Source organism: Pyrgilauda ruficollis, unplaced genomic scaffold (genome assembly GCF_017590135.1).
Source record: "Pyrgilauda ruficollis isolate IOZ18807 unplaced genomic scaffold, ASM1759013v1 scaffold2, whole genome shotgun sequence".
NCBI lineage: Eukaryota > Metazoa > Chordata > Aves > Passeriformes > Passeridae > Pyrgilauda > Pyrgilauda ruficollis.
In genome coordinates this window covers 11,305,907-11,329,915 of record NW_024519206.1, presented here as the reverse complement: position 1 = coordinate 11,329,915, position 24,009 = coordinate 11,305,907, and the positions used below count along the sequence as shown (strand labels likewise).

At 38.4% G+C, this 24,009-nt stretch overlaps 1 protein-coding gene across 1 annotated transcript; it reads left to right on the top strand.

Moving 5' to 3' along the window:
• The first annotated feature begins 14,192 nt into the window (after window positions 1-14,192).
• Window positions 14,193-17,882, top strand: NPVF (neuropeptide VF precursor). The gene is made up of 3 exons (XM_041466578.1): window positions 14,193-14,367; window positions 16,168-16,540; window positions 17,405-17,882. The coding sequence occupies exons 1-3, from the start codon at window positions 14,227-14,229 to the stop codon at window positions 17,410-17,412; spliced, it is 522 nt and encodes a 173-aa protein (XP_041322512.1). The 5' UTR covers window positions 14,193-14,226; the 3' UTR covers window positions 17,413-17,882.
• The last annotated feature ends 6,127 nt before the right edge of the window (window positions 17,883-24,009 follow it).

Sequence of the window (24,009 nt, the reverse complement as noted above, 5' to 3'; positions counted from 1 at the left end):
CTTAACAGACGATAAACACTGCACAAAGATCCTCCACTCTTTCCAAAATGTACTTCTGGAATGTTGAGGTAATTTGGAGTCAGAGACTTTTCAGCACTGCTGTGGGCAATAGCTTTTGGGTTGTCTGCCAGCATCCAAAACAACGCTGCAACAGCTCAGCATGATACTCAAATGGGAATTGTTCTCTATTACATTGCTTGCTGTACCTTAGAGAATAGCTGGCAAATTGTCACTGCCCAGAGATCCTCAGGAATATGAGAGCTGCATGTTCTGATGGTATTTGATTGAATCACCTACTTGGGAATACTTTTCACCAGTGGTTTTTCATGAGGGGATGTTCACTCCCACCACCTCACAGACAAGGGAAGAAGTTGCATTTTCTGGTGAAGTTGTAGCTTTGTTATAGTTGCAAAGGTAAAGAAGTGAATAGGGTCTAAGCAAAAGCATAATATAATTTATGAGATTAGTAGTTGTGGTAGGGAAAAAAATCGACATATTTTTGGGTACATATTTTTTCAAATATGAAGTTTAACTGGATAATTGTAATTGTTAGACTGTCTGAGAGGAAAAACTTCATTGGAAAAAAGATGGATTACAAAGCATCAAGTTTTTAATCTGTAGAAAGCTGGACTATCTACCCAGGAAATTCTAAGTGCTCTTTAGGTATAATATTAATGGTCTGTTATTGTAATTATTAGTGTTCCTTTCCTTTTTAGCTCTAATATTTCTTGAAGTCTCAGTATAGGAACATGGAGTTCTCCACGTGCACCCTAAGGGAGAAGTGACAGGGGATTTTGTAGTGCCCCTGAACCAGAAAAGGAAATTAATTTTATGCATTTCTTTCCTGTCTCCTCTCTAATTCCAATAATAGTGTGGCTGTGTCAATTCACTGTGTACAGCTGACATTAACACAGGAGCCTGTGAAAAAGCCCCATACAGTAAGAGCTCTTTGCCAGAGCTCTTTATTCTGCTGTGTCCTAACATGAAGGAAGGGCAGATTTTGTTTCAATTAATCACACTAAAATGTGGATTTTTACAATGAGCATTTTTCTCTAGGGAATAATACTTTATTATGCACAGTGCTTAACTCATATACACATGGTAGGAGCTATGATGCTTGTTTCAATTGTTTCAATTAATAAATATATTACAGGATGATCAAATAACGAATGTGTTACAGACACAATCATCCCCAAAAGCAAGCAAGTTATTAAAAAATGAAGAGCTCAGTTTTTAATGCAATCCCCTCTCCTCCTCTCTTATCTGTGAGTTTGTGTGAAAACCAAAGGTTACAGGAATGTCTGTAAGACAATGTTTTTGTTCAGTTTCACAAGTGTTTTGCTTTGTTGGCATTCAGTGGTTTTTACAAGAGAAAATAATGAAAGCACATAAAACCTGTAACCATCCCCAGTGGGACAGAAGTCAAACAAGAGAAAGCTGATGGCTTTGAGCTGACTGAGCCACAATAGACAGGTCTTAACATAGCAAAGGATTCCACAGACTGTGTTAAGGACTGTCAAACCTACCTCACTAACACCAATTAACTGGGAGATATGGGGATCTTAGAGTTTGGATCAAAGCCTTTCTTGTCCAGATGAAAGATCACATCAGCTTTGAAAGAAAGCTAAAGATGTCTATGGGAAAAAAAAAAATCCCTCTTCCATTCAGCTTGTTTTTCAGTGCATTTTGAATTGCTTTGTCAAGAAGCAGAAAATAACATCCCAGCTGGAAAATGTGTCAGATGTTTCATTTAAAAACAACATGAAGTCAGGAAGGTGGTAACCAGCTTAGAGGGACTGTTTGATCCTTTCCCAAGACTATGTTGCTTTTGAGGAAAAGCAGTATTAAATCATTCTCTCTAATCAGTTCTTGATTTAAAAACAAGCAATCTTTAAAAAAAAACCACAAACAAAACCAACTAACTGTGCTCTCCTGCTTCATACAAGGATATCATGTCATCAGCACATAGTGCATGATACAGCAAACCACATGCAGGAATAGTGACCTCACTATGCTGTTACTTACTAAAAAGGTTACAGTGGTTATCAACCAAATTGGCTTAATAGTGTTCCATAAAAAGTTATGTGAACAGTAAATTCAAGTATATTTGATGCATTAGTGGAGCAGAAAAGCTTACTGGAAAACAGCATCTGACACCATGTTCATTGCCTCATTCATTTTAGAGAGTAGAGATGGGCTGATAGCTTTAGAGATTAATACACACAAGTGCTGCATTGCTAGCAAGGAGCAGACATTTTAGTGAACATAAAAGAAATGCAGTCAAACCTACTACAGACTGTTTTGGGGACAGAAAGTGCACAGTTAGTGTCACATTTTGCCAGGGTAGAGGTGAATGTAGACTCATCCTCTGCTTGTCACAATTTCTCTCATATGCTTGTGTTTTAACTCTGAGAACACAGCCAAGAGACATGCCAGCTCCTTTGTTATACAATTGGATCAGCAGGCTCAAGTTATTTCAGCATTTTCTGGGAAGGATTTTTAGGCAAGCTTCTATAGAGCATTTAAAAATGCAAGATGTCAAGATTAAACTGCTGGAGCAAACTGAATGGATCCAAGACCAGGCATTGACATAAGAAGGTTTTATAGCTTAGGAAAAGGTACCCAACAGCTGTAGTCTGCTAGAATAAATTCTGCTGTGCTGTACAACCTACATTATCTTCAGAAATAGTTTTGCCTGTGTCTTCTGACTCTGGACAATATTTAGACTTTCTGTAGAAATATATTTACCACAAAGATGGGTTTATACAAAGCTAAGAAAAAGAAGTACTCCAAGTTTTGGAGAAGTATGGATTGAATTCAGGGTCCTTTTCTCAGTTTCTTCTCTCTGAGAGGAACAGAAGGACAGAATTCCCTCTCAGACTTGGAATTCACCTGTGTGCAGCAATCTTGTTTAGACAGACATCAATATGTCAAAGGCACATGCTGAACGCTGAAGAATGGAAAGCACAAAATGTATCAAAACTACAAGACCTAGATGGCTCCTTTGACCTGTGTGAGAATTAAATACCTGGATCAGAACAAAATTCTGATTTGTGCAGAACAAAATTCTGATTTTCTACTAACTTTGAAAAGAAACAAGCTTTCAGGTACTGTGAGCACTTGCTTGTACAGTGTTAGTGCTGCTCATTTTTGCTTTGATTTAAAACCAGAAGAACAGAAGCAAAAATATTCCAGCCTTTTAAATACCAACAAAATGTGTGAATTGTCTTATAAATTAAAAAAAATCCATTAAAAAACAGTCTTGGAAATAATCATATAAATATTCTGCTGTAAACAAACTGAGGAAAATAAATTTATAAAATTAGGGGAGAAAGGCAGCAGAAAACAATAAGCATTCATTGCCTTCAGAAACCAAAGTGGATAAATAGGTTTAGTCATGTTTGTCCCAAGAGAGTCTCAAAGCATGCATTTTTTTTCAATGTAAAGTGCAAAGAATTGCATTGCATTTTGAATTCCATTTTAAAACTAATTAAAGGTTTGATTGTGCTACTTTTTCTGTGTTGGAATGCATTTCAATACATACTCAGCTTAAGGCATGTGCTCAAGGAGAACTATACAAGCACTCAACATCATTAGCTATGATTTCATGTGCTTTGCTGGATCTGGGCTGTAATGTATAGAGCAGAGTACTCATCTTGCAAGTGAGTTACAAAAAATAATGTAATCTAGGCAATTAATGAAATGGATTTACTCCAAATGTAGGTTGCTATATTTCAGAGCAGCCTCCTTCTCATTTAATATAAATATTGAGGCTATTTAAGTCAGACATGCAGTGTTGCATGGAAGATTTCAGATTTTGCTCACAGAGGCCCCAGAATAGCATCATAAAAATATATTTAGAGGCCAGCTTGACTAATGGGGATATTTAAAATCTGTTTTGATATTCTTTCCTGTCCATGCTATATTTTTATTTGCTACTATATTTTAGGTTAATGTCATTTGCAATAACAGTTTACTAAGTATTTTGATTGCAAACAAAGATCTGAAAAAGCAAAGTGACAATTTTGATTTCAGTTTACCAGGAAAGCTTCCTTTCCTCATATTTCCCAGTCATATGCCTAAAAATCTCTCTTAAATAAATATCTCATGCCCCCATGTGGTTAAATGGAAACACTACTGAATAAATCCTTCGGCATGGCTTTTCTCTTTCCCTCTGTTTGCAAAGAGCAGTGTGTGCCCTATGGAAGAAGGTGGCCAAACTGTGTAAGAGCATAATTTAGATATTATACCGATAATGAACATCTACAAATAAACAAAATATAGAAAATTCTGAGCTGTTTTAGGGACTACCATAGACTAACTAATGATAGACTGTATTAAAATCTTACTAAAAATGCCTCACCTGAAATTGCAGCATGTATTGCATTGACCAGTGCTTGGAGGGCACCACCTACAACCCACTTCTTAATGTCTAGGTATCTTAGGTTTTTTTATCTATAGTTCAATTAAAATATGCCCTGAAAATAACAGCTTCTGTTCTAAATCAGTAGACTCAGTGTCAAGGAGGTGGATGTGTGAACTTTTTCTCAAAGCAAATGTCCAATCTTAGGAGTCTTGGAAAAGCAGATATCAAAATAGATTTCTTAATATACTTCTTCACATCCCAGACCCAAGAGAAAGAATGATTATCATGTGTCACATCCAGCACTTTGTTGTTTACAACAAAAAGAAACAAAGGAGTCTCCACATGTAACTGGTCCTATGACACTACAATGGTAATTTTCTAGATTAGAATTAGTGGTAATTCTGTATTTGTAAGAAAACACCTTTTCAATAATTCATATTCATCTGAAATCACAGTCCTGCAGACATGTCTATTATACACCCATGATTCTGCATGTGGAGATAGGTTCGGTTCCTTTTGGCCACAGACATGCTTTTTGATGTGCCAGAGAATCACTGAAAGTTGTACTGAAAGATGTTATTAGAGACACCGAGTTTTTCTAAATGCCAAGGTAAGTACTTCCATCAAAATCAAAAGCTTCTGGGTATCCCCTACCTCTCTGTTCAAACACTTAACTCTCCTAAGCAGCTCCCCAGAACTGTTGCCAAGTTTGTGATGCCTTCTTCTCTATCCGTACTCAGGGTACAATGGGTAGATTGGCCAACTGTGCTGATTGTTAAATGCTTCTATTCATTTATGTGCTCTAAGTAATTGGCACCATTACCTGTGGAGCAGAATATGGCTGTGATGCTACAGCAGACAAGCATATGACACTTCAATTACCTGCCTACTGTGCCCATCCTCTTTTGCTGTGACTATCTCCCTTCTACACTCATAACTAATCAAATTAATGGTTACGTCCATCTGTTCTGGACCAAAACCCATGGCATGGTGCTAGGGTGGGATCAAGCCCAAGAACTGTTTCTTCCTCAGTCCTGGCATCCACCTGTGGCGATCCACACTGACCTCTCCTCAGCCTTCCATTATGGTGACATCCTGTGCAAGGGGTGGGATGAGCTTTAATTGAGAAATTAATATACAGCAGGAGGGCAAGAAAGAGAAAGGAAAATATGTGGAAGTAGGAGTCTTACAGCTGTTTGTCACACAGAGATGTGAAATTGGCAGTCATTATGCTCTCCTGCATCTAGACAAATAGTTGCTAAATTAAACAATTTTTAGAGATAGAGAGGCAGAAAAGGAGCTTCCTTCATCTGTCCAGCCTGTCAGCCTGCTCCTAAAGAACAATTTTAATTTTTGCTTCAAAAATAAATGCAAGAGTATAAGGGGCTATATGATAGGACTAGGTGACCATTACCAACTTCTCCAATGATGTACTGTCGTAAACAGGAAAATAAGAACCTCACTACTGTAAAAAATTACAGGGCTGTAATTCCACCAGGGGATTGTGGTGAAATCATAAACTATAAGAGCAGAGCTCAAGTGGCCTTATACAGTCACCACAATGCAGCAATGGAATTATAGCCCTATAACTCAAAATGTACTTAGTTCTTATACTCAAGAGCAAGGAACTAAGCTTTGGGTCAACATCCTGCACAGACTGTCCAGATTTGCTCTTCTCCTCCTGTGCTTTCTCCCTCTGATTCTTTTGCTGCCCTGGCACCACACACAGCTCTCATTCTTCCTAGCACTTCCTTTACAATGCAGCAACCACCACCACAACTCCTTTGCTTTCGAGACTAAAACTCCTTGGTTTTGTCTTTTTAGAAAATCTGTGCAAGGTTCAGGGAACTGAGTAGCAAAATGAACTGACTTGGCATTTGATAAGGATTTTGAGGAATTTTGATTTTTGAAATTTGAGCATTTGTGTATTCTATTAAAAGCTTCTGATGCCCAAGCTGATATGTCAAGAATTTAAGAGTGACACTTCCAGGCAATTGTCTCCCCACCCCAGAAATGCTGGACACCACTGATAACTCCTAGAAGGACCAATAAATGGCTTTTACTCGTAAAGGTTTAGACAATGCTCTCAGGCACATGGTGTGAATCTTAGTGCAACCTCCACAGGGCCAGGAGCTGGACTCCGTGATCCTGATGTGTCCCTTCCAACTCATCAGATTATTTAATGAATTATGGACCCCTGTGTAACAGTTTTAAAGCATTCTCCTTCAAAACAGAGTGAGGTTGAACACAGCTGTTTCAGTAGACACGGGCCCCAAACTAGCACAGCAATTAAACCTGAGTAATCCTGGTGTTTTCCTCTAGATCCTTTTATTTGAAAATGGCATGTCCCATCCTGTATTCAGGTTCTAGATTTGTCTTCTCAGTGCTTTTTTCCCCCTTATTTATTTCTTCAAGGGCTTTCCTCATTCAAATTCCCTGAGGTATCACAGATGAGCAGTAAAACATCCAGCACTGGCTTGCCCCTTACCATTCCCAGTCTTCCTCCAGAAACTTTCTGAGTCACATCATAAGGACCAGATCTTCACAAGAATCTGTCCTCTGTATTTCAGATGACACAATTAAAAAAAAATTGTTAAGAAGGAGAGAAAGTAGGGGAGAAAAGTGACTTTCTTCTTTTTTTTCACAGGACCATTAAGAATTTCAGTGCTAAAGCAGCCAAATTGTCCAGCAATAACAGTACAAGTGTCAAAGAAAGCTGCACAGAATCAGCAATAATTGGGCCACTGTCTGCACTGTTAATCTTGTCTCTTTTCCATCAAGTTGTACCTCCCTTCCCCAGCCCTATTTCAACCAGCTGAGAAGGCCCTGACCCTCTTCCTGGGAGGTGGCTCTGGCAGGAAGCTTGCTCCAATAAGCTGGACCTGCTTCTCCAGCTTTGTCAGAAGAGTGCTTGTAGTCTTTTTCTTACTCCACAAAACCAAAACATAGGTGTTCTCTCTTAATATTTTTCCTCTCCTAAATTGTTTACATTTTTCCCTAGAGTGAAAAATCAGTCCCTGCAACCTCCAATTCAACTAATATATAATTTAATCTTCAAACTCCTATGTTTATATACAAGACACAGGGGAACTATTAAAAGAGTATAATATTTCTGAGGAAAAAACATTCTGAAAAAGGGGAGAACAAGGAATGAAGGTATTTGTGTCTATTACTAGCACATGTTCCAAACTGAAAAGTGAAGGGAAAACATGGAATAATGAATCTATTAGGAGTCCCTTGGTTAATAGTTAACTTGAATAAAATCTACTAATGATTTTTTAAAGTCCTGAAGGAGTTTTTAAGGCATAATTTAATGTTATATTTTTTGCACATGCGCTTTCCATTGCTGCTTGTGGACTCTATCTTTAATCAGATTTCTTGTTCTTGTAAGACTTTATGAAGTCTTTCTTGATTTGCAGCCAACCAAAGCACTTTTAATAATGTATGGTAAAAGGGTTAAATTTTTAATAGACAAGAATGGGCAAGAGTGCTACAAGCTAGAGTAGATTGGTAAGTATAGTATTACACTCTGCAGAGTAGTTAGTAAAAAGGAGGATATTTATACCTCAAATGTTATTGAAAACATGTTTATTTTATTACTAATGCAAATGTATAATTGAAGAACCTGTCTAATCTGGAATTATTGTTCATACCTTATTTACCCAGAAGACAAAGTAATTTTCAGCTTGTTACCATAACAGCTCAAGCATCTCATTGTCTCTCATGCTGTCCTGCTGCTCCAAAAGCTCAAGGAAAAAAAAAATTAAAATGTAAAATTACACATCTATAGTCTGTATTCATGGAATCAAGGGGGGAAATATCCTCTAACAGTCGTGATTAATTCATAGGGGTTAACCTAAAAATGAGATTACTTGTACCTTAATTTTTTTTGTATTCATTTGTCCTTAGTTTACTATCACCCAGCTAAAGGAAAGCTCAGAAATACATGTAGGGGGAAATGTGGTTTAAAACTAAAGGTCTGATTATGCAATTCAGAGAGGGCTGTTTCATAAATGTTATTTTTCCATAGCAAGCTACAGTACACAAAGAATGGGGCTTTCACAGTGGAGTAAGTTCTATTCTTTCACAGTAGAGTAGGTTCTCCTACTCTGCAAAACCCCAAAAGCTGAGCTAATGCCTCATTAATAAAGACTAAAATTATCACTGTGTCCACAGTAAATTTATAGATGTTGAGGCTTTATACCTGTGGTATTTCAGTAGAGCAATTCCTGATTTGGTATTGGTTTTCTAATGAAATGTGGCAAGTCTGTTTGTCTGTGCATAAGTGCGTGTCTGTCAGTCACCCTTGATGACTTTTAAGTCTAACAGTCAAGTTCAGTCAAATTTGGCAGGGAAAAGTTTCTCTGAAATAACAGACATTGCAAGAGAGGATAGAGACACTGCTCACAGGGACATCCTACAATAAGGTTAATCCTTACTGGACCTCAGAGATTACCCACTGTCATTTAATATTCAATCAATAAGTTATGGGAAAGCAAGCTTCACTGGTTCCCCTGATCACTGAAATATTTATTATCAGTATGAGAGGGACACCAGGCCCACATCTGCATACAGAGTCAGGGTACTGAGTGAAGTGGAGGTATATCTGTCTGCTTGGAGTCCATCATATTCCAAGCAAACACTCCTTGCATTGCTCACCAGAACTGAAGCACAACACAGCAAAACAAATACAACCCCCTGCATGCCATAGGAATAGGTGAAAAATTAATAGAATTGCTTGCCAATGAAAAGAGTTACAAATTTTTAAATCTTCTTACTTCAAAATGAGCCATCGTATAGGTCATATAATACATAATGGCAAAATGAATATATTATGAATGATTTATCATTATGGAAATGCACAGATGCTTATTGGTGTCATGAGTCATATAACATGCAATTTTCACGCAATATGTTGTTAATAATGGATAAGAATTTATTAGTATATTCTCATATGAAGAAAGAGCAATATTAAAACTTGTTCTTTCACTGGAATCAAATAACTGTGCATGGAGTTGCTTGTGAAATTGAGCTACTTTTGCCATTACTACTAATTACATATTAATGTCAACATTTTTAAGTAGATATCCATTAACTTGTCACAGATCAGAACCATGTTACTCTTATACCACTATGTCAAAATGCTCCTACCTATGTGCCAAAATGTGCCTACCTACATTAAATGAAGGGAAAACCAGAAGCAAACACTACCATGCCCGGGTCTCTAGTATGCACCATTGGGAAAACACTTAAATTGTCATTGCCTGTGAGGCCTGTTTCACATGTAGATGGCACAGCTCATTCCTACTGAACTGGGGCATTTTAAAAACAGAAGTCCAGTTATGTTAAAGTCCTCTGAATAGCTTGGCTGACAATTGATGTAAGATGGCAAGAAAAAACAAGCATGGGACCAGAGGCTAAGAACTCAAAATTTATTTTCAACAATACCAAAAGCTGTTTCCCCTCCATGTACCTTGATCCCTTTGTGGATAAAGCAGAAGCAATTAAAGAATAAACATCCCACTTCTACAACACACCAACAAATGTGTCTTCCCTCTGCCAATAAATAATTTTAATTGATCATGACAGGATGCCTCAGCTGCCTCAGCTGGAAGTCAGCTGGGCCAGCTAATGCTGCTGCTGAAGTCATGATCACATTGATGAAGAGCACTCATGTTTTCCATTCTGGTACTTGAGCAGTAGAGTCTGACAAGTTCTTCCTCAGGAAGGTAATGAACAATCACTGTAATTTCTTGACTTGAAATTTCCAAGGAGTTCCTGCTGTAGAGCCATCAGAGGCAAATTAAATCATTAGAAAGTAAAAAGACACACAACTCCCTGACTGCCTGGCCTACAAAATACCTGAAAACTTCACTTTATGTTGATTAGAAAATCAACATACAGAGACAAGCTGAATGTCAAGAAAGCCTGATTTGGTGTGGGCAACAGCAATACATTTTTTTTTCTGTCCAGGAAAAGCACCATTTGTACTCATACCAAACAATGTAAGAGAGAATGTTTGGACCTAGCAAATACTATTTAATTTAGAAGGCAAATATTTTCACAGAGTTAATTGCAAGATCACTGATCAAGTTCATAAAGCAGTAGCTAGATAAAAGAAAGGCCCAGCAGTAAATGACCATATTAGATAGATATTAGAGTATGGATTGCATTCTTTATTGTTATTGCATGTCTTTATTGTTACCATAAAGTAAAGGAACTTGGAAAATCTCTCTACTCCCACAGATTGAAGCCCACTGACATAAGGCTCCAGAGAGTCAAGAATTCACATTCAGCCCTTGATGAAAAGAGACAATTGCTGCCCTATTGTGGTAGTGGTCCCCCAGCCAGAGAATAAAGAGCCTTGACTCCATGATTGCAGAAGGCTTGATCAAATGCTTTTTTAAGCTATACTGTATTATACTAAAAACTGTACTAATACTACACTATACTTATACTATACTATACTAAAGAAAAATTCATGACCCTTACAGACAATCACGACACAGCTTTGACCTAACTGGTCAATCAGTCAAAATCACCATTACCAGTGTCCAATTAAGAAATCTCTTTTGGTAAACAATCTCCACAACACATTCCACATGTGCCAAACAACAGATGCAGCAAGTGAAGATAAGAATTGTGTTTCTTCTTTGTCTGATCTTTCTCGCAGACTTTCTCCAGGAAAATCCTGGGAGAGAATTAATTCTCTCCCTGTTCAAAGAATATGTGAGTACCACACTGCCCCTGCCCTGCCAGAGCACTAAGAGGACATGGGCTCCTTCTAGAGGTCTTCTACATTATCGTTTTAGTCTCTCTGTTTTCCAAAGAATTTGGCTCAGATTTGCAAATACCAAAATTTTGGTATCCTCAGAATACCATTTCTCTGCCATGAATATTATTTAAAAACAGAAGACAAGTAACCTACTCTGAGAAGATGGCTCATACCAAGGCATTCTGAGGACAAATGCATCATCATGCATTCTTACTTCCTGCATACATGGTTTATGTGTGCTCATACAAGCTCTCTTCACGAATCACTACTGGTTTCTTTTCCCTCCCTATCTACCACATCCCACTCTAAAGCAACTTGTAGAAGAGTCACAGAGAATGCAAGGGGAACCACTGTCCCTTAAGACTACACAGAACTGTGCTTATTCCCATCACATGAGCCAGAAAAGTGATCTTGCATCCCAGAAAGCCAACCATAAGCGGGGTTACATCAAAAGAAGTGTGGCCAAGAGGTGAGAGAGGTGGCTCTGCCCCTCTACTCCACTCTCATGAGATTCCACCTGAATTACAGCATCCAGCTCTGGGCCCACTGACATAATAAGGACATGGGCCTGTTGGAGTGGGTCCAGAGGAGAGCAATGAAGATGATCAGAAGGCTGGAGAGCCTTTCCTATGAAGGCAGCTGAGACAGTTGGGGTTGTTCAGCATGGAGAAGGGAAGGCTTCAGGGAGATCTTAACCATCTTTCAGTACATAAAGAGAGCCTACAAGAAAGCTGGAGGGAGACTTTTACAAGGGCCTGTAGTGAAAGGACAAGGGGGAGTATCTTTAAACTTAAAGAGAGTGGATTTGGATTAGATATGGGGAAGAAATTACCCCAGAAAGCCAACCATAAGCGGGGTTACATCAAAAGAAGTGTGGCCAAGAGGTGAGAGAGGTGGCTCTGCCCCTCTACTCCACTCTCATGAGATTCCACCTGAATTACAGCATCCAGCTCTGGGCCCACTGACATAATAAGGACATGGGCCTGTTGGAGTGGGTCCAGAGGAGAGCAATGAAGATGATCAGAAGGCTGGAGAGCCTTTCCTATGAAGGCAGCTGAGACAGTTGGGGTTGTTCAGCATGGAGAAGGGAAGGCTTCAGGGAGATCTTAACCATCTTTCAGTACATAAAGAGAGCCTACAAGAAAGCTGGAGGGAGACTTTTACAAGGGCCTGTAGTGAAAGGACAAGGGGGAGTATCTTTAAACTTAAAGAGAGTGGATTTGGATTAGATATGGGGAAGAAATTACTCACTGTGAGGGTGGTGAGACACTGGAACATGTTGCCAAGAAAAGCTGTGCATGTCCCATCCCTGGAAGGGGATGGCCAGCTTGGATGGGGCTCAAAGCAACCTGATCTAGGGGAAAGTGCCCCCAACTATGGCATAGGGGATTGGAACTAGATGATCTCTAAGGTCCCTTTCAACTCAAAACCATCTAGGGTTCTATGGTCTTTGAACCCAACCTTTTCTGCTGTCAGCCAGGGCCAAAAGGATTGCACATCCCAAAAAAACAAGAAGTACAAAAACATAAATGTAAAAATGTAAATGTAAATGTAACTGTGCAACAGCAAAGCAAAGTGACATACAAAAGCCAGTAAAATTAAAATACACTCTTTTCTCACAGGAGCTCCTAATTATCTTACTGATACCATTCTCATCTATTTTAGCAATTAGATGGTCTCTGTCACATAAAAAATGAGCAGAATCTCTGACACCCTCTCCACCTGCAGAAGTTCATCTAAGCAAAACTCCCTTTTTCACTTCCAGTTCTGTCAATGGGATTTCCTTCTGAAGGCTGATTATGACTTTCAGAATCTCAGTTTCAGAGAATCTAAAGTAGAAATGACTGCAGCCATGCACCCATCAAAACAGCCAACTTAATTAAAAAATGAGATTAGTTGCAAATCCTTCAGCTTCACTGTGCAGCAAAGACAGTAACATACTGTCAAGAGATAAACAGTCCATACTATCCATTCTGCCCACAGCATAAAACATCTTCTCTTGGAACAGCACTTCTAGTGCTGTAATGGAATGGACATTTTACAACTGTGGTGTTGAATTGCAAAATAACATGCCTGGAGTCCAGTTTTCAGTGTGAGCACTTAATGCGAGCAATCAAATTTCCTCTATATGGGGCTGATTTTAAGTACTAATTTAAATCAGTTCAAGAATTTAGGAATAACAAATGAAAGAACAACACAATATGCTTTTTTTGTCTAATATTAGCCTGGCTCACCAGCCTATCTAGCAACCAGTTCAATGTGTGCTTTAAGGGTAGGTTTATTCTGCATCCTGAATCTCCTTCTGAGACAGACATGTCTGCATGGGCAGTCCAGTGCTTTCACTGTGTTCAGCTAAGTGGCAGATTAAAAATGGAAAATGGAAAATTTGGCCTGAAAAATATAGATGTAAAATAACCTTTGGAATTTCTAAAAATTTACGTTATGGGCAGGGTTTTAAAAGCATGTACCTAACCCATTCTGAATGCAACGAAAATGTCAAATTTAGAGCATAGATATTATGTACGTCAATAGATTATATTAATGCATAACATCTCTTAGGATCTGATCAACAACCCCAATACACAGCACCAGATTATAATGGGACAAATGTTCCTAGGTGTACATAAGTATAAACAAGCATTCTGTGGTCCAAAAGGACTGTTTAAGCAGAAGAATGCTTACATGGGGAAAGCTTCCTTTCATAGTCCTTCTGAGGACACCGATACAAAAGAAAGAAACAAGGTGATTTTTTCTACTAGTGATGGAGCATTGTGGCTATTGTACATCTCTACTGTTGTGGCTCTCAAAATTAGCTAATTATGACATACTTCACTAGAAGAAAATATTAGTAAAGTCAGCGAGTCCCTAACAAGGAGTTATGTTGCCTAAGAAGCTTCACAAAAGAAATTCCCAACATTCTTCCAATAGATTCAAATTATTTCCCTAATTAATACTGGGAGTTGGAGCTTTAGAGACTGATGTCATGGTGAAAGCATTTTGTTTTGTTTTCTGATTATATAAAAAGATGGCAGTTTTATTTTCTGTACAGATTCTGAGCTCTCTAAGTAAGCCTAACTTGAGAAAAATGGAAGTAATTTCAACCAAGAAGTTTATTCTGTTTGCTTTAGCTACAGTTGTCTTTCTCACATCAAACAGCATGTGTCTAAATGAACCAATGAAGTCCAGGCTGCAGAGCAGAGAAGACAATGATGATAAATATTATGAGGTAAGATCTGTATTGCTATGACTTTGTTTGGGGGAAATGTGGGTCAGATCCTGAGCACACTGGATGTTTCGGCACAGACTGTCCTAAACCCTTTCCACAACATTCAGCATTACAGCACTAGCAGTATGAAAAAAGCTTATCAAAAGAATTTTCAAGAAATTCCTTTGCTCAAACACACATACTGTGTAAATCAACTCATGTTTCAATTTTCTTGCAGTACAGCTTTGTGATTAGGCTGCAACTTTTTCTGAAATGTTTCTTACTTACACAGTGAATCCTCAATTAACATTCCTGTCAGGTGTTTTATGCACTAACAGATAGATTATTAATCCAAAATTAATAAAGGCGTGCTTGTAATACTCAAAAAATAATGATAAACAGAGAACATTTTAAATCTAATATACTTAACGGTCTTAAAATTTTACTCCGGAAATTGCCTATAAAAATTTATTTGCAGGGTTGCACATTTATTATGTCTCAATAGGTGCCAAATGAAATTTGCACACTTCATCTGCATTATTTTTCATGTCTTCCCTACAAATACTCCCTAGGAAATGGGAGACAACCTCTCTTTTTGACTTATCATCATTGGTATAATAAACAGCCTTCAAAACAAAATACAAATTCAATTATGCTAGTCAAATCCTCTGGACTTTTAGCTCACTATCTTTTATATACTTCCAGAAGTAGTGTGCAAGTGCAATCAGAGGGATGGTTTATTTAAAGTTTAAATCATGAAGTATGATCTAGAATGGCTCACTTCTGTTCTCTGCCAGTAACTGGAGAAGCTCACAGGGAAGACAAATAGGGATAAGGAAGTGAAATTATGATTAGCAGCATTTGTGTCTTTGACTGAAATTTAAATCCATACTTGTACATATTTGCTGTTAAGTCCTGGAAACTTATTTTTGTCACAAAAGTAAGTTATTTTTAATATGCTGAGGGAAGAACACTGCTCTATAAGAAGGGTCATACTGATAAAGCTCTTTTTCAGGCAACAGCTGCCCTATACATCATGAGACAGGTAATATACTAGGCTCAGCTCCTCACTGAATGACAGCATAGATACAGAAAGCATATTTTGTGCTGGCTACACAAAAATTATGAGCCCAGGAGCTTGTGGGCTGGTGAAGGACCAAAGCCATTTAAAGCTCAGGGCATCTTCTATGCTGCCAGGCCAGAACAGGCATGATGTGATCTTGACCTAAAATCTTTCCATTCACTTCCCTACCTGATAACCTGGATGGATACTGGGTCCAAAGCACCCACCCAATGCTGAGGAAGAAATTAACTATACCTTCAGGTAGCGTGGTCCATCCTCCTGTTCATCCAGACCAGATGAGTAAGAGTCTGGGTCTGTGTGAAGTCACAAAATATGTTCAGCATCTTCCACTCCACAGAACTTCAGGTGGTGGTACAAGCAAATGTGGACCTGACAGCAACTGCTGTCCTATCTTAACTGACTACACAGGTACTGACACCTGTGCCCAGAAATATTTCCAACTGACACCATTTGAGCTGAACCATTTGCTGACACTGATATGGAAATATGCCCTTGTGGTCAGAGCTCTGAAAAGGTAAGCAGGACAATGTCAGCATATGAAGTAATCCACATGAAGGAGCTCACATTACAACAGAGTTTAGCAAATAGAACTAAAAAACATTAAATATTAAAAAAAATATAAGAGCATTACCCAGCAGCTTTCTAAGGAGTTATGAAATTTAATACTTTGTGTCATTGGTAGCCGGAGTAATGTCCTATAAAATGATCATGTCCTTTCTAAAAATATTTTTCTTTAGATTAAAGATAATATTTTTGAAGAAAAGCAGAGGAGTCTCAATTTTGAAGAAATGGAAGACTGGGGATCAAAAGATATCATTAAAATGAACACTTTTACAGCAAGCAAGATGCCAAATTCAGTTGCTAATTTACCTCTTAGATTTGGAAGAAATTATCCAGAAGAAAGAAGCATTAAACCGTTTTCTAATTTGCCCCTGAGATTTGGAAGAGCTTTTGGAGAGAACATACTTAATCATGCTCCAAAGGTATCACACAGGCTTGGGAGATCTCCACTTGTTAAAGGTTCCAGTCAATCACTTCTAAATTTGCCACAGAGATTTGGGAAGTCACTGGCTGTCAATCTGCCTCGAGACATTGAGGAATCCGAACCAGGTAACGCTACACAAGTGTTCAACCCACATATTAACATGCATATTAAATCATAGGTTAGCAATGATTAAATACAGCTAGAATTCCTCTAGGAATATTTCTGAGCATTTCAATATGAGTTCAATTTGCCAAAAGAAAGATTGCAGTTCATCAAATCAAAAAGCCTCATCAAAAGTAGTAGAGAAACTTTTTATAAAATCTTTTTTAATGAGAAGGTGCCAAATAGCCAAATCTGAAAATGTTCATATGACAGGATTAGATTTGATGCTTTTTTAGATCAGGTTGCATTTTGAAAAGTCATAGCTTTGGTGAAGAAGGTTCAGAATCATTAAAATATCCCATTTCAGCCTATAAAACTTAACTGAAATTACTCTTCCATTTTCTAAATTTATGCAAATTAGAGTTAAAAAAAGACTAAATTCCAAGCTGAACCACAGCATTCTGAAAATTATTTTTTCTCATCCAATCCTATTTTTTTTCATATTTTCTTACTGAGACAATGTTTGAGATTTTGATTTTTCATTCCATGTTATCATGGGAAAACTTTTTGTAACATCTCAGAATTTTTTTCAGCACAGAAAAACTATTTCCTATTACTAAGACTAATTTAAACCAGCTCTTCAACAACAGTCCTTCTTATCATAACTGCTGCTTTACTGGAACTGCCCATTTGTCTTGTAACCAAGTTTCAGTTGGCTACCCCTGACCTCCATCTGACACATGCATAAAGTAGAAGTTCAGGCCAGAAAAGATAACAGATATATTAGAAGCCAAGGTTCTCTCTCATTTAATTTGATTCCTTTCATTTCTTTCTCACTGTCTCACCTAATTATAACAGCTTTTGTTTTATTTGTCTGGTATTTTTAGGGATATGAGCTCTAACAGTTACATTAATACTGGAATGAAATTATGAAGACAGAATCTGAAAGACTTGGAAAAGCTGCAATGTGTTTTCAAAACTAAAGGTCATGAAAAGGAAATGTGTGAATTGAAATGCAAACCTGCCTTCACGTATGCATAATGTATTTTTTTCTGTACAAACCCTTGACATATAAGGCAATTATAATCGTAGTGATTGTTGTGGTATTTTGCTTCAGTGGTGGTCTAGTATAAATTCTATTTATTTTTGCGCTACTTATGTCCTATTGGTTATAAAACTGAATTTCAGAACAATGGCTGTATAATTTACAGCATTTAAAGCAGAATTTTAAAAAGCATAAAATTAATAAAGGTGCATGGTTCAAATAAAAAGAAGCCTATGATGTGAATAATAACAATGAGAAGAAGAATCAAAACTGCTGATAGCCTTTGTGTCATGAGCAGCTAGAGAAAATCAAACATTGAGTAAAAACTTTTCCTGTTTTTACAGGAAAAGCTTTTATGGGTCATCTTAGATATAAATCTGAAAGAGAACTTGTCTCTCTGGCAGCTGCCTCCTACACCTCTTCAGCTCACCAGCTAGTCCAGCTTTAAACTGACATTAGAATCACACACACAAACAGGCGCCTTCATCAGCAGCCCTTGCTTGGATGCTCAGTCTGTTCAATAGCTTGGAGCAGACAATCTGTCTCTCTCCAGCTCCTAGCCCTCAGACCTCCAGGTCCCTTTGACTCCTCAGTTGCTGGCAATCAGACCACTCACTCTACTGTCCAGCTAGCCTGGCTTGAGATGTGCTATCAGATAACATGCACCCATGTTCACAGTGTCCCTGCACAGTGTCCATGCAGTGTCTGGCTGAACCTCCTCAAGGCATTGAGTGGCTCTGTTCGAGTCCCATCAAGAAGTGGTCTGGGAGTTCTGCTCTTTGCTCCTGTCCTGTTGCCTCCTCTTCCTCAAGTTTGGGTATCTGAGAGTTTATTACTTCTTCCTGTCTCTTGTCTTATTCTTTATGCTGAAAAACCAATAACCAGGTCTCCTTACTTACAAGAACCTGGGAAAAAACCCTATCAAACTGATCAGCTCACTTCATAGCTGGGAGAGAGGTTGACGTGCCATTCCTCCAAAAAAGTTAATGAGGCTACAGGAAACACAACCTGTGTCTGCTGAATCTAATTCAGTCCAAAGGAATCAGACTATAGTCCTGAGAATATCTATTCTCTCTACTCACTCATAACAGAAATAACAAAGAAATAGGAAATTCTAAACAGGTAAAAACAGTGAGCTTACACTTTCTGAATGTAAGAGTCCCAAACCAATATTTGGGTTTTTCCCTGAGCCTCAGAAAAACACTTTACCTAACAAGTGCTGTTGAAAGACCTGCTTTGCAGTATAACACTTGGGTACATCAGCCAAGTCCATGCTGAAGGACACTGGTCAACAAATTGTGTGCGGGGAAAGTCAAAGATCCAGGCTATGAAGTAGAAGTCTTGCCATTGCCTACCACCAGAACAGGTGTCATTTATTCCTCAGTCAGGAAAACCAGAATCTTTAAGTGATTTACAGTCAAATGGACAGCAGAAGGAAATGCCCTGAACTTTGAGCTGTGTTTCTGGTCCTGCAAACCTCACTGCACATCATGTGAACCAAAAGGAAACAAGATTTGTGAGAATCCCTGAGCAGCAATAGAAGCTGCCTTTTTAAGGCACCTATCACCTAGCAACAGAGAAAGGGTACACATCTATTGGCATTAATGATAGCTGCTGTGGGAGGAAAGCAGAAGCCCAAACACTGGCCCAGCAGCAGGTTACAATTAAGTTGTCCTTTTATAGCAAGCTTCATAGCATGGATACAGGAGGTGGCTATTGATTTATTTTCCCTTAGCAGAGGAACTGCTAGCTGAAAAGTACATAAAGCAGAAATTATGCTGTGCTGTGCAAAATTTCTGTTTGGCTTGAGAGCACATGAGCCAGGAAAACAATCACTGGATAGTGCAACAGGAGGAGAAGGGGCACAACAGGCAACATACATCGCTCTAGCTATCACTCACTGGATTATTTATTATCCACACACAGATATTATTCATGAATTGGGAAAAAGCAAGGAAAGGACACAAGTAAATCAATTGACAGACTACTGGGACTTCCTGGCATGAATTCTTGTAGGGTTCAGGAGCTCCCAGCCTTCCTTGCCGTACAAGTAATATTTATGCCTATTATTAAAGTCTCCATGAAAAAAACACCAGGCCTATTTTAGGTTCTGACTTAAGCTTATAGAGAAGACAGCTGACAATGTACTGATTAATTTATAAATCCAAAGGCTCATCATGGGATTGATCTCCATGTATCATTTAGACAGATTTAGTTGAGTGTAAAGTGACACTTTTGGTTTACCCTCAGAAGGAGCCAGACTTGGGAATCGTGTTTGAAATCTGTCAGTCTTAGATTCCTTTCAATTGCTTTTGCAACTGCCTTTTACATTTGCTTTAAAATATGAAAATGGGGCTGTCCTTAGAAACAACAGCCCACTAGAAATTTCCAAACTTTAAGCAAGACATTTTAAAAATTTCCCCAAGTTTAAGAGCACCTGTTAGCAGGAATTGGAAATGCTTTCATCAGCGCCACCCACAAAAGTACATCTGCCACAGATACATTGACACGCATAGATATCTGATTTGCATTTGTGCTGCTCTCCTGATGACATAATGTAGAAGGGCCTCAGCTAGTGCCACTCAGGTCTTTTGTAGCACAGAGCTTGGATGAGAAAAATTTGTTCTACTAGGAAAGAAAAGGGAGGCTTACAGTATCTTTACATGTATTTTATCTCATGAAAAATGGATAGGGCAAAATACAATTTTCATCTCTTCATATCTGTGCACAATGTATCCTATGCAGTGATTAGCCAGAAAGTCAGTCCTATGGCTTTACTCAGAACAGTATCTAATTAAAATTTTAGTGAAAATCAATAAAACATGGGTTTCTCTTACAGTTGTCATACAAATTATCCACTTAGATCCCTAGAGTTAACTGGTAGAAGAAATATTCTAGATTGGTTTTCAGAAAACTCAGACTCCTCTGTAGGCTGCCATTGTACTTGAAATACTGAAAAAAAAAAAAAAAAGTATATGGTTATGACAGATTTCTAAACCCAGAACTTATTAAATGCTATTTAAGTTCATTCCACCCTTTTATTATCATCCTGCAACATGCTGATGGAGCATAAAGTGAAATGAAAAGCAGAAGGGTACTTCCATTGTTTGCAGGTCTTAAAAAAGGAGTCAGGTGATTAAGACAGACATAAGTCAGAAAAACCTTGCACAGGAAAATTCATTTTGCTACATCCCAAATTTTCAGAGGCACCCAAGTAATGCTTTGTCTCGCACAGCAATACTTCAGCAGATAATTATTTCTTTTAAAGTCATGCTTTCAACAGGAGGTTGGCCATGCTTTCAACAGGAGGTTTGACCACATGTTCTTCTTTGTCCTCATATGTATTTGGTACTTCAGCCACACTGAAAGAAATGTTTAAATAATAGAAACAGGAGCTAAACTTCACATGCTGCATTCTGTAGCACAAATGCAGAGACATGCAGCAATGCAATATGAGTGTTGTAGGGCACACAGAGCCATGCAGCTGTCTTTGCAAATATCACATTTATGCATATACAGGTAACAAGTAATAGATGAAAAGTGGTTCAAAACCAGAAGCAACAATTAGGAATGCTGTAAACCAAAACTTTGCTTGGGTTTTGATCCTTAGTTTCTAAAGCCACCCCACCTCACATGAAAGAAAACATTAAATCAGTTTGCATTGCTGAGGTTCAAAGTACATAATAAATCTCTGAGGAGCTTTATATCAAAGTTATCTGGTGAAAACAGATTTACAGTTTGTGGAGATGCTTGTGGTGGGCTGTTCCAGGGTGGACAAAAGGAGCCTACCAAAATCACCACATCATTCCATCTTCAGCTGGGCAGTTAAGAAAAAATACAACAAAAGTCTCATGGGTGAAGATAAGGAAGATCACTCCCAAATTCTCTACCTTCACCTCCTCCATCCTTGCAGTGCAGGGAATGGCGATTTGGGATTGGGGTCAGTTAATCAAGTGATGTTTCTGCCATCCCTTCCCCCTCAGGGGGAGGACTCCTCATGCTATTCTTCTGCTCCAATGTGGAGTCCCTCTTCCTGGAGACACTCCTCTATGGGCTTCTCCAGTATGAGTCCTTTCCATAGGCTGCACATCTTCACAAAGTGCCACCATGAGTCCCTCCCATGAGGTGCTGTCCTTCAGGAACAGACTGTCCAGTGTGGGTCCCCTGCAGGGTCACAAGTCCTGCCAGCAAACCCACTCCAGCACAGGCATCCCACACAGGTCATCACCTCTATGTGGCATCCCCTTGCTCTGGCATGGGGTCCTCCATGGGGTGTAGGGGGACAGCCTGCCTCACCTGGGTCTGCAGGATACAGGGGGATCTCTGCTCCAAAACCTGGAGCACTTCCTATTTGCATGAAATAGTGAAGGAGAACAGAGGGGAACTTTTAAAGATCATCTACTTCTCTTAGCTGCTAAACTCTGCAGGTACTTAAAATGCATCCACATCTTGGGGCAATAAAAGTGTTTGGAATTTATGCTATGGCCAATATGGAGAAATTTATTTGTAAAAGAATGGAGACAAACTTTCTTTGAACTCTGCTGTTGAAGAGAGCGGCTCAAGAAAAACATAAAAGCACATGTTTGGTGCTGAGCATGTCTTTGAGTGAAGTTACCATTTTGACTAAGTACCTACTTGCCTTTAGAGACCACCATCAATTCTGAGAAGTGCAGTCTGCCTATCCCTAAAAACACATTTCAAACGAAATTGTACAGCCCAATTCAGCAGCTGACTTATTTTGGCAGCTATGAAAGAAAAGTCAGAAGTTTAATTTAGATTCCTGTGAAGAAATTAAATACCAGTGTAGGTACTGCAGAGCAGCCTATAGTGTAGTTATACTGGGATCACATATGGCTGGTGGACTCTTGAAAGAAGTGTGAACCCAGGTGCTTCTGAATTGCTCTTGATGTGTCAGTCTGTGGTAAGAGCAGGGGAGGGGAAAACAGCAGACTGTTTTCAGAAGGTTCTTCCTGTGTCTGCTCAGCCACCATGGCATGTTTCTGGAAGTTCTGTATTTCAAGACATTTTCTACCAAATATGTTCTTGCACATATTTATACTGCATATGATTTTATGGATCCAGGGGAGCCTGGAGGATTTCAGAGCCCACACCCATCTCAAATGTGTAACTAGTGAAAAATTCTTTCTGGGTCTTATTTCCCTCTGCTGCTAAGTGCAGATAGTGCACAGTTTGGCACTAGCACAACATGTGCAGTAGTGATTTTCTTAGTTAACCCAGAAATCACCAAGATGAGGATACAGTAACTTGGGCTGACTGAAAAGGAGCACATAGGAAAAAAGTTTGCAGGTAATGTATAAAGTAATGGGGTTTTTGTTCCCCATTTTCCAACATGTAACAAAAAAATTCCCATTTGTTAGTATTATTTGACAGTGAATAATCTATTCTTTTTTTATATAATACTTTTCTCTTGAATCACTATTGCATTATATGCTCTTACATGCATGCTACAAAATTTCTTGTTCAGATTCTGTCTTGTAGCATGCAAGTCACAGCTTCATATTCTGGGTTATGGCATAAACTAGAAGAATTTTATGTAATTAATTTGATAATCTAAATAATCAACTATTATATTCAAATGAAAGATATACATAAATACATTTTGTACAAGAAAATTGACTCGGAGATACAAAACTTACGTCTGTTCTCTAAAGTAAAAGCAATTTGCAATTATCGAAATGAGATTCAATTCTGGAATTCTCGTCGATGCAAAACTGCAAAATGGTCCGTGGCCACGAGAGGGCAGAAATAACATTCCTTGTAAAGCCTGATTTTGGGGAGAATCGTGTATTCCGTTATAGAACCTGGGATGTGAATTAGCACGGCAAACTCCTGGAGGAGTTAGGAAAATGGAAACTACAGCATTAGCTTTACAAAATCTATCTCATGAGCTTTAAACCTTAACAAGTCTGGTCATCTCAACTTTCTGACTTTTAATAACCATTCCCAGAACAAATAATTATTTTTTAAAAAGAAATTATAGTGGCATTTGACATAAAGCCTGAAGAGAGGATTTGTTGCAGTGTGTATTAATCTGCCTATAAATGCTTTCTAACTTTTGCCTTTTAACACCAGCTTAAGGATAAGAATATGTATAATTTCTCACTTCAATAAACAGCTTGCTTTGGCTCTTTTTGGATCTGAGTGCATCTTTAGCCCTCACAATATTATGGCTATCAAAATCAGTGACAAATCCAGAGAATGATGTCTCTAACTTATTCACTGAAATGCTCAAATCCCTCCATTTTTTCCACCAAAATTATGGGGGAAAACAAAAATAATTAGACACATTACTTTTCTCCCTATTTAGCTCAACTGGCCTCATCTTTTCTTGATCCACTACTATGTAGGTAACATAGCTTTCTTCACTTAGAAATGATGTTTCAATGTTTGGTTTCCACCAGCCCTGTCCCATTTCACCATCTGAAG

Bases quoted from the DNA above. Each gene is read 5' to 3' on its own strand.
- NPVF (XM_041466578.1), top strand. From the start codon at position 14,227: ATGGAAGTAATTTCAACCAAGAAGTTTATTCTGTTTGCTTTAGCTACA. The intron at 14,368-16,167 runs GTAAGATCTGTA...ATTTTTCTTTAG, and splicing joins ATGATGATAAATATTATGAG to ATTAAAGATAATATTTTTGA.